Source organism: Littorina saxatilis, linkage group LG12 (assembly GCF_037325665.1).
Source record: "Littorina saxatilis isolate snail1 linkage group LG12, US_GU_Lsax_2.0, whole genome shotgun sequence".
Classification (NCBI taxonomy): Eukaryota; Metazoa; Mollusca; class Gastropoda; order Littorinimorpha; family Littorinidae; genus Littorina; species Littorina saxatilis.
In genome coordinates this window covers 78417032-78428926 of record NC_090256.1, presented here as the reverse complement: position 1 = coordinate 78428926, position 11895 = coordinate 78417032, and the positions used below count along the sequence as shown (strand labels likewise).

The 11895-nt window shown below is 42.7% G+C and overlaps 1 protein-coding gene across 1 annotated transcript in view; it reads left to right on the top strand.

The window, feature by feature from the left end:
• Positions 1-10232, top strand: part of LOC138983210 (chitinase-3-like protein 1) — an 18173-nt gene extending 7941 nt beyond the window's left edge. Inside the window, exons 7-9 of the mRNA XM_070356621.1 lie at positions 5543-5692; positions 6864-7073; positions 9728-10232. Coding sequence (XP_070212722.1) covers positions 5543-5692; positions 6864-7073; positions 9728-9865 — 498 coding nt within the window. The 3' untranslated portion in view covers positions 9866-10232. The remainder of the gene's footprint in view (positions 1-5542; positions 5693-6863; positions 7074-9727) is intronic.
• The last annotated feature ends 1663 nt before the right edge of the window (positions 10233-11895 follow it).

Here is an 11895-nt window from a genome sequence, read left to right as displayed (position 1 = left end):
ATTAATTAATGACTTTGGTCATTAAAAATCTGAAAATTGGAGAAAAAAATTTTTTTTTTTAAAACGATCCAAATTTACGTTCATCTTATTCATTACTTTCTGATTCCAAAAACATATAAATCTATATATATATACGACCTGTGTCTGTGTGTCTGTCTGTCTGTCTGTCTGTCTGTCTGTCTGTCTGTGTATGTGTGTATTCGCCATGCACGGCCAAAGTTCTCGATGGATCTGCTTCAAATTTGGTGTCCATATTCAGATACACCCCGGACAAAATCTGGTCGATGAGATATTTCAATACGTGCTCTCAGCGCGCAGCGCTGAACCGATTTTGGTTCCACCTCAGCTACCCGGGCCCCCATACCGACACACCAAAGCCGCTAGACCACATCACAACGCCAAAGTTCTCGGTGGATCTTTTTCAAATTTGGACACCGTATTCAGATACACCCCGGACACAATATCATCGATGACATATTTCAACACGTGCTCTCAGCGCGCAGCGCTGAACCGATTTTGGTTTTTCTGTTCATTTCACCATTCCCAGTAACTCTTCCTTATCTTCTCCAGTGTTTTGCGTTTATCTCCCTTCCTTCGTGTGGCTTCAATCCATATTCCCGTTTCTACGTTACTATTTTTAGAATGTCACTGCGCTGTCCAGAACGCTTCCCTTGCACCCGTAAGTTGTTCTTACTGTCAAAGTGAAAAGGTCGAATCAATTTATAGCCACGCGAAAAATACACTGTCACCTATCTCTATATATTTATAGATATAGATATACATATATATATATACGGCTTCTCTGTGTGTGTGTGTGTTTGTGTGTGTGTGTGGGCAACACCTGTGGATTTTAGAGTTCTGTTTGTGATGGGGTCTAGCGGCTTTTGTCTGTCTGTATGTTCTGGCATTTGAGAAGCCACAACAGATAATATAGGGCTAAGAAATAAGCCCTAAAATTCTCAATCCCATTTGACAGGACTTCGCCTTCAAAGGTGAATGTGGTGAACCGCCACGCTGTCTGTCTCTGTCTCGCGATTCACCCCGGCGAAGCCGGGTATTCCTCTAGTATGTTATATTCGGATTAAAAACAAGCTCTGAAAATTAAAAATATAAAAATTATTATTAAAATAAAATTTCCGAAATCGATTTAAAAACAATTTCATCTTATTCCTTGTGGGTTCCTGATTCCAAAAACATATATAGATGTGATATGTTTGGATTAAAAACACGCTCAGAAAGTTAAAAAGAATACAGATAAGAAAAGCGTGCTATCCTTCTCAGCGCAACTATACTACCCCGCTCTTCTTGTCAATGTCACTGCCTTTGCATCGAGCGGTGGATTGACGATGCTACGAGTATACGCTCTTGCTGTAAAAATGCAGTGAGTTCATTTTCATTCTGTTAGTTCGACAGCTTGACTAAATGTTGTAATTTCGCCTTACGCGACTTGTTGTTTTTGTTGTCGTTGTTGTTGTTGATGTTGTTGTTGCTGTCGTTGTTGTTGTTAAGAATCCGGAGAGAGTCTATGTTCTTCAAAGATCCATTTCTTACCGTGGTTAAGCGAACATGTAAGATTACAGCTCCTGACATCTGCGCAGGATTTTACGCTGAAAAACAGCATCCGTCCACTTGGACACAGACCAAAAGTGAACAGCCTGGCTGTGTGATGTGCAAAATCGGATTCTTTTATATTTGAATGAATTGATCTCAAAATTAATTAATGGCTGAAACAAATATTGGTATTTGCTAGATTTTGGATTCGATTTTCTAAAATTTAAACAGCTTTCGTCCCCTAAATGTACACGTACCCAACAGAACTCCCCACTAGAAACATTTATTACCAATTCAGGGCCCCATATGGCTTTTTGACCAATCAGGACGGATTCTAGGTGACCTGTTAAATGTTATAACGTTCAGGCAGGGACCCTTTTTGTTTATCAAGCTAAAAATTGACAAAACAAATTAAAAATTTAAATCAACAATATCAGCGTGATTTATTCTACAGAATGACACTTCAAATGCTGTCAGATAATACTCTCTTTATCTACAAAAATACCGATAAGCGAGTTTTGTCGTCGGTGCTTTACGGAACAGCAAGGTGCCGCCCATCCTCTGAGTGTGAAATGCCGACCCGCTCACTTGAAATCTAAATTACCTAAGTTCAGAAAATCAAGTGAAATTGCGTCACTCGCGTTACGTCAAATGTATCTTTACGTCATTTCCCATCCGTCTTGAGTCGGTTCTAAATCTGTCGCTCTCTATTCAACAAGAAAAGCGAAGCAATCGAAACGCATGTTGAACATGGTTTATCTTGTGAGATTGTTGTGTGTCAAACGCATTTGATCTGTGAATATTCATCACGTCAGGAGTATTACTCTGATTGGCTGACCCAGGTCACGAGAATTCTTTGACTGACAGGCATAATCAGGTAGGAGCGCTCAAGTTCCAATTTTGGCTGTTCTGTCTAATTCGGGGGATCGCTTCAAAATTTGTTTTGGTCGAATTAAACGGTAATAAAACCGTTATTTCTAATATGCGGACTGTTAGCAAATGATAACAGTCATGTCTCACAAACGATATCAGCATTCGCCTAAAAGGCTCATGCTTGATATATTTTTTCTCGACATGCCCGTTATCATTTGCTAACAGTCAGCATATTAGAAATAACTCATAATGACGAGAATGAAGTGTCATGAGAGTTTCACATGATTACTCACTGTGACGTTTTATAAGTTAATTATCGTAGTTATGGGACATAGTTTTCGAGTAAAACACATCAGGTGGGCCTCAAATATGACTCAGTGTATTGGCCTTTAGTTATCCCATTAATAATAATAATAATAATAATAAATGAGCATTTATATAGCGCAACATCATAACTTTACAATTATGCTCTTTGCGCTTGACACATTTAAAATTAAAACACAGTTATACAAGCATTTACATCTACATTCATAGTCAGCAACACTTAATTAAAAGCATACACCATCTAACATACATACAAAAGATTCTTCCACTAACTAAGTAATAAAAACATGAATAAAATAGGTAGTGAAAACAAGGAAATACCAGCTGAATACCCTTAATCAAACAGAACATGTTATCTACAATACTGGAAAACAGCCCTAGATGTTTATATACAATTATCACATTATCACTAAAACAACAAATACACTACACGTAGCCTACTGATGGACTGAGAAAACAAAATCAGGGGTTGTATTTCTTGAAGAGGTGCGTTTTAAGTGCTCGTTTGAATGCTTGGGGTGACTGAGAGTGGCGGATGTGAAAGGGGAGAGAATTCCATTGTGTGGGTGCGCAGAAAGTAAAAGTGCGTTGTCCGTATGTTTTGGTTTTGGTGTGTGGAATGGTGAGGATGCGACAGTCAGAAGAGGCACGGAGTTGTCTTGCTGGAGAATAGACGGTGAGGAGTTCAGAGAAGTAAGCAGGAGACGAGCCAGAAAAGAAGTTGAAGCAGAGGGTGGACAGTTTTTAGTCAATGCGGGCTTGAATAGGTAACCAGTGCAGTGTGTGAAGAAGTGGTGTTGCGTGATCTCGTTTTCGTGCTTTCAGAATGAGGCGTGCTGCCGAGTTTTGGACTTTTTGTAGTTTATGCAGGAGGTACAGAGGACAGCCAGAGAGAAGAGAGTTGCAGTAGTCAAGTTTAGAAAGAACAAAGGCACAGACAAGAGTGTTAGTTGTTTGAGAGGAGAGTGTGTGGCGAATGGTGCTGATCTTACGAAGCTCAAAATAAGCTGCTCTACAGACTAAAGATATATGTTTGTTAAGGGTCATGTCAGATGAAAGGGTGAATCCAAGGTTTCTAGCTGATGGTGAGAAAAGAATGTCGGTGTTGCCTATTTGAACAGAAACAGGTTGGGGAGAGGGAAATGTAGTGTTCTTCTTTTTGCACAGTAAGACTTCAGTCTTATCATCATTCAGCTTAAGTTTGTTATCGACCATCCAAGATTTAACATCAGTGATGCATGTCTGAATGGTCTGGATGGCGGAATGTGTCTCTGCAGGGGGACTGGGCTTATACAGCTGGGTGTCATCAGCAAAAGACTGATTTAAAACAGAATGGTTTTGAATCAGTGTGGAGAGGGGCTTAGTGTACATGATGAAAAGGATGGGACCGAGTACTGAACTTTGAGGAACGCCGAAAGAAAGTGGGGCTGGAGCAGACATCTGGCCATCGACAAGCACAGCCTGAGTCCTGCCAATGAGATAGGACTCAAGCCATGCTAGCGGTGGACCGGAGATGCCGTACAGAGTCTGAAGTCTATGGAGAAGCGTGACATGGTCAATCGTGTCGAACGCTGCAGAAAGGTCAAGTAGGGTAAGCACTGACACATCACCACCATCCAGAGCAGACAGAATGTCACTGATTACTTTAAGTAGGGCTGTTTCAGTACAGTGAGAAGGGCGATAAGCGGACTGAGAGTGCGAGATCAAATCATGGGTGTTCAAATATGACAATAGCTGCTTCAAAACTACCTTTTCAAAAACTTTGGACAAGAATGATAAATTAGATACAGGACGATAGTTCTTCAAAATATTGACATCAAGACTAGGTTTTTTGAGAAGTGGTTTGACAAGTGCAGTTTTGAACAATGATGGAAAAACACCAGATAACAGACTATCATTGACAATTTGAGTAAGAGTTGGCAACAACACATCAAGATTCTCAAAAAGCAGTGGTGTGGGTATGGCATCAAGTGGACAAGTTGTTGGTTTAGACTTCAGAATAATGGATCTAAGGTCTTTTTCACTGATTGGCTGAAATGATGAAAAAGAACAATCAGTGGGAACATCAACATGACTGGAGGAAGCAGAATGTGCACCCATCTGATCAAGTTCAGAACGAATATCTGAAACCTTCTTGATAAAATAATCACTGAATACATCTGGCAGCTGACTAACGGGGAAAATATGTCAAATATGCCTTGAAACGTTTCGAAAAGAATATCGCGGCCAATCTGCCGCGGTAAAATTCTGCAGAAAACGTTCTCCACATGGTATTGGTAGGCGCAGCGTTTTCAAATCAATGCCGGAAATGGCATTGTTAAAAAGGCCACTACGAGTACTGTACACGAAGCTGAACGGTTCAGAGTCTATGGGATTTTTCCCCTGACAGCACACAATCATAACTGAATAAGAAAGAGCACTTAGGACAAGATCAACTTACATAAATTTGTTATACGTCTACCTTTGATGAAGGGACACTATTGGGACCAGCCGAAAATGTTCCAACATTGAAGATGGTAACCTATGATAGGTATCTTTTGGCGAAGACAATAGACAAAGGAACTGTAGAAGGGGTCCTTCAAGCATGAAATTAATTGGGCGAAGTCGGCTTCGCGAGGTCTTCTTCACGAAGCTTTGTCACTGAATTCTCGGTAAGAGTTTTGCGTGGAAGTCTTAAAGTCTTCGCGAAGTCAAGTTCGGGTTCAGTTAACCTTAAAAGACAACCTTAACTGGGAGGGGTCTTCGTCTGAGGGGCCTCATGTCGGAGGTACCACTGTCCTGCCAATGGTTGCAGGACTACCTGGTGCAGTGGGTGCTGACCAGTGGCGTGCCTCGGTACAAGGTCAACCTGGGACTGCCCTTCTACGGCCATTGCCAGCAGCTGAATGATTCTGACAACACCGCCCCTGGGGCGCCCGCCTCGGGACCTGCGCCCGGCGGGCACGTCAACAAGGAGCCCGGCATCATGATGTAGGCAGAGGTGCTGACTCAGTTTGTTGGGGAACTGAGAGGGCGGGGTTGAGGTGTGTGTGTATGGGTGCGTGTGTGTGCGTGTGTGTGCGTGTGTGTGTGTGTGTGTGTGTGTGTGTGTGTCACGGTGTGTGTGTGTGTGTGTGTGTGTGTGTGAACGCATGTCTGTCATCCCGTTTGTTTGTTTGTTTGTTTGTTTATTTGTTGCTTAACGTCCAGCCGACTACGTAGAGCCATATCAGGACGAGGAAGGGGGGGATGAAGGGGGCCACTTGTCAAGCGATTCCTGTTTACAAATGCACTAACCCATTATTTGTGTCCCAGCAGGCTTTAGTAAAACTAAATTAATACCTACTGGAAGATTACCAGTTTCCAGTATGTTAAAATAGGCTTAACCTATCTACTGCTGGACTTACATCAGAACACTAACAGATTAAACTATACATGAATCGCGAGACAAGCGACAAGAGAAGAGATTTTTGGAAAAAATACAGGTGAATGAGCAAGAAGGCAGAAAAAAGAAAAGAATTCATGAAGAAAAAGAGAGCATGACATGAAAGAGGAACCAAAAATCTACCTAACAGCAAACTAGAAAGCTCCTGCGGTTCCAAAAACAGTAGGGGCCTTTAATTTCATAACCGCAGTGCCCCACTGCGGGACTGTCATCCCGTCCTAGGCTCCGTCCAACGGTGTGCATAACAGGGAACCTGCTTCGTGGTTGACCTAGAGATGGCAAATCTGTATTCTCTGTGTGTGTGGGGGTGGGGGTGGGGGTGGGGGAAATGGGCATTGATAAAAGCATTGAAAATGTCTGCGCGAAAAGATTCAGCTTGAAAATTCTCCAATATTTGTCAGCTGTCTTCTAATGGACTCAGAATCAAATGAACTTGCAACATCCAAATCGCTCTAACTTTCAAGCGCTCTACCAGCAACTTTAGAAAATGTGTCCTTCAGCTGCTCTTCATTCGAATCACCTCACAAAGCCTCCCATCTAAAGACCCTGAAAGAATTCTTGCAACATGCTAAGCTAAGCAGCTAGGCAAGCAAGGTTTTAATAAAGGTTTTGGCGAAGAAACGTGGCCCACAACCAGTGTTGCAGATTTGTTTTCGATGTCCATGTGAAGTCTGTTTGACTGTGATTGTAGGTGTGCCAGCTGCTGACAGGGCGAGTGCCGGGCAGTCCGCGTCCCGAGGTCCATCGTCTGCCGGAATCCAGCGCCCCCTATATGGTGGATATGAACAACACACGCTGGACTGCCTATGACGACGAGACCAGCATCAGGGAAAAGGTCAACCAGCTCAACAAAATCATTCAAACAGAGTGCAAAAGTATCCCTGGTTCAACCCCTTTATCAGTTTGTATTGATCGTTGACTTTGACAGTGGTACCGGTAGCTATAGCAGAGACATAGATAGAATATAGTCAACCTTGGCTGGGAGATTCCTTGTGAAACCATTAAGAAAATGTCATCTATCTTTGAAGCACTCGTACGGCTGTGTTATTTGATCTTGTCATTTGTGCCCTGCCTCTCGTGGTTATTATTCTTGACCGCCAGGCAGTGTCAGCCAGAAGCTCTGAGATGGGAGCCAGTTTATTCATAGATTCAGTGTGTACCCCGTTGGCAAGTGTCCCATACATGGGGTAAGACTAAAAGCGGTGTCAATGGACGATTTTCGAAAATAACTCTGTCAGAATTATCAGCGGTCTGGAGGAGTAGAAGCCCCTATACCGCCAACAGGTTTTTCAAACATCCAGAGCAAGCTCCACGCCTCCGGGCGGGCTGTATCCCGCGATCGGGACGAACAACCAACTCCCATGTGTATGCCGTGCAGCGCGCACAATGAGACCCTTTTCTTTTGAAAAACAGCGTTTACGAGTTCATCATCGGAGTTCAGAATTTGTTGTGGAAAGGATCGCTGACACGTCGGTATCACAACGTGTTTTGATCGAGGTCACGTGATTTTGGTTTGAAGTCACGTGAGTTAAGGAAAACACACGTGCTTAGTGAACACTTCCAGTGATCCGCAAGCAATCCGTGGCGATTCGTAACTCTCAGGATTATCTTTTCGAAAGAAAATGGTATCATATCTAGCGCACGCCGCATAGCATGCACATCACAGTCAGTTGCTCGTCCCATTCGCTGGATAGAGTCGATCGGAAGCCGCGTGGAACACGCTCCGGGTGTGAACAATCTGTCTTTTGTGCAAGGGCTCCTACTCCTCCAGACCGCCGAAAATCCTGACAGAGTTATTTCCGGAAAACGTCTATTGTCTGGACCCTGAACCTTGATGATTTGCAGGGTGTTGTCACACACACACCGTGGTACACACAAAGAAACGTGTCAGGTGTGCCAGCAAGGCCGGTTTATACAAATGTACAAAGAATTAGTCGTTGTGTCCACGTTCTGACCCAAGAACCAAAAGACAGCTTCCTTGCCCTGTAAACCATCGTGTCTTCTTCTTCGTTCGTGGGCTGAAACTCCCACGTACACTCGTGTTTTTTGCACGAGTGGAATTTTACGTGTATGACCGTTTTTTACCCCGCCATTTAGGCAGCCATACGCCGCTTTCGGAGGAAGCATGCTGGGTATTTTCGTGTTTCTATAACCCACCGAACTCTGACATGGATTACAGGATCTTTTTCGTGCGCACTTGGTCTTGTGCTTGCGTGTACACACGGGGGTGTTCGGACACCGAGGAGAGTCTGCATACAAAGTTGACTCTGAGAAATAAATCTCTCGCCGAACGTGGGAACGAACTCACGCTGACAGCGGCCAACTGAATACAAATCCAGCGCGCTACCGACTGAGCTACATCCCCGCCCTGTAAACCATCGTGTGAATCGCCACACATCTGTCCCAGCTTGTACGATGGACAAGAGCGTCCTTGCCCTGTAAACCATCGTGTGAATCGCCACACATCTGTCGGCTAGCTTGTACGATGGACAAGAGCGTCCTTGCCCTGTAAACCATCGTGTGAATCGCCACACATCTGTCCCAGCTTGTACGATGGACAAGAGCGTCCTTGCCCTGTAAACCATCATGTGAATCGCCACACATCTGTCCCAGCTTGTACGATGGACAAGAGCGTCCTTGCCATGTAAACCATCCGATCGTGTGAATCGCCACACATCTGTCCCAGCTTGTACGATGGACAAGAGCGTCCTTGCCATGTAAACCATCCGATCGTGTGAATCGCCACACATCTGTCCCAGCTTGTACGATGGATAAGAGCGTCCTTGCCATGTAAACCATCCGATCGTGTGAATCGCCACACATCTGTCCCAGCTTGTACGATGGACAAGAGCGTCCTTGCCATGTAAACCATCCGATCGTGTGAATCGCCACACATCTGTCCCAGCTTGTACGATGGATAAGAGCGTCCTTGCCCTGTAAACCATCGTGTGAATCGCCACACATCTGTCCCAGCTTGTACGATGGACAAGAGCATCCTTGCCCTGTAAACCATCGTGTGAATCGCCACACATCTGTCCCAGCTTGTACGATGGACAAGAGCATCCTTGCCCTGTAAACCATCGTGTGAATCGCCACACATCTGTCCCAGCTTGTACGATGGACAAGAGTGTCCTTCCACTTACACACAGTCAAATAATAGTTGGTCGTTTTATGTGCAGAATTTGAATTTTTTGCTGAATTAATTTTAGTAACGGACACTTGCGTCAACCTGCGAAATGACTAAATGTGCAAGAAATACTCTCTCTACCGGCACAGAAAGCCGCAGCAGCCAGGCTGTTGATCATTCTGCTATGTTTCTAAGAAGAAGAACGTTCTCATCAGATATGAAAGCCTCTGGGCCAATCTGTGTTTGTTTACCCGACGGTGAACACAGTAAGGACAATGTCTCACGTAATATAAGCTTGGCTGCTTGAGTTCGAGTCCTTGTTGTAGACTGCTTATTGTAATATGTATGTCATGTATTCTGAATACTTTTTTGTTCAAACCAATGTCTCTGCTGAAATCATTATGATGTAATTGTTCTGACTGTGGTAGGTGTCCTACGCGATGAAGGAGAGACTGGGCGGAGTCTTCGTCTGGACCGTCGACATGGACGACTTTCGGGGCAAATGTGGGGGACGTACCTTCCCTCTCTTGCGCGCCATTCGACGCCAGTTCTACACGGCCTCATGAAGCGCTGTTTTGTAAACTATGAGCAGAATGTCTTTGACAGTCATAATATATTCAGAGGGCAGCATTGTAGTTCACATTTTGAAATGAACAGTGGTACCCCCCTTTTAAGGACCCCTTCCCCAATTCTGAGAAAATAAAGTTTCAAAAAAAGAGGTAGCCTTAAAATGGAGGCATAATTATTTAGACCAGTACAAACAAACAACAAGAAGGGCAAAGCCCATACGACTCACATGCTTGACCTTGACTAAACCTAGCAATGACATCATACACTAAGAACTGCTTTACACATTTTTCCTACCAAAATAATGTGACCTTGACCCAAGGTCAAGGTCATCCAAGGTCATGCAACACAAAGCTGTTAATTCAAGACATAGGAAGTACAATGGTGCTTATTGGCTCTTTCTACCATGAGATATGGTCACTTTTAGTGGTTCACTACCTTATTTTGGTCACATTTCATAAGGGTCAAAGTGACCTTGACCTTGATCATATGTGACCAAATGTGTCTCATGATGAAAGCATAACATGTGCCCCACATAATTTTTAAGTTTGAAACAGTTATCTTCCATAGTTCAGGGTCAAGGTCACTTCAAAATATGTATACAATCCAACTTTGAAGAGCTCCTGTGACCTTGACCTTGAAGCAAGGTAAACCAAACTGGTATCAAAAGATGGGGCTTACTTTGCCCTATATATCATATATAGGTGAGGTATTGAATCTCAAAAACTTCAGAGAAAATGGGAAAAATGTGAAAAATAGCTGTTTTTTAGACAACATTTATGGCCCCTGCGACCTTGACCTTGAAGCAAGGTCAAGATGCTATGTATGTTTTTTGGGGCCTTGTCATCATACACCATCTTGCCAAATTTGGTACTGATAGACTGAATAGTGTCCAAGAAATATCCAACGTTAAAGTTTTCCGGACGGCCGGCCGGACGGACGGACGGACGGACGGACGGACGGACGGACGGACGGACGACTCGGGTGAGTACATAGACTCACTTTTGCTTCGCATGTGAGTCAAAAACCTGTAAAAACAGGGTCTATTTAAGATCAGAAACCAAGCAAGGTTACTTTGTGGAACATTTTATTTTAGACAAAACCAAACGTTCTTATTGTCCTGTCTTTTTTCCTAAAATGAAACTTTTTTTCTTGCCTTCCAAAAACTAAACTTCGGCCTTGGTTTTTGATTCTAAATTTTGGACTGTTCGCAGTCTGTGTGTTTCGGATTTTAAAAAATAAAAAATTCTTGGAGGAAATCTTAGAACGGGTGTTCCACTGTTCTGCAAACATGTGGCTATTGTGTAATGTATGCATTTACCTTTATTCAAGGACAACAAAGTATAATTAGTATAAATGTGTTAAACTATCCAATTTTAAAGTGCCTGTAACATTTTGCATTTACAAATATATTGAATTCTACATTATTAACTGGCATATGACACTATTGTGTAATGCATTTAAATCATCTTGAATAAGTTGAATTTAAAACTGCAAGTTAAATCCATTATCCATCATCTTTTCGGGGTGGGAGGGGCAGAGTGTAGCTTAGAGAATAGATTAGGCCAAAAAATAAACAATTGTCTTCCAATGACAAGGCCAAACAAATAAGGGCGGTTGGTTGGTTACCTTTTTTTTCAAATGGAAGTTTGTTTTGTATTAACACAGGCGCATGTGCTTTTTTATTGGCTGGAAATCTGGAAAGTGAACTGTTCAACTGAAATGCATTTCTGAACAGTTATTTTACTTTTATTTGTATATTATGTTCATTTTAAAAGTACATGTATGTATTCACTGGAAGGGATATTGGAATGACTTCCAACAATTTGAGGATGGACCTTTACCTATTGAAATTGACCTTTCTCTGAAATTCATGTTTCGCAGTACACATCCTTGTTTCTAACATAAAATTTAAGAGCACCTCATTGATGATTGTAAAAAATAAAATTAAAAAAATTAAAAATTGTGAAAGTTGTTTGCCACTTGCAGAACGTGGTGTTTTTTTTGTTTAAAGATACATTTCTTGCAT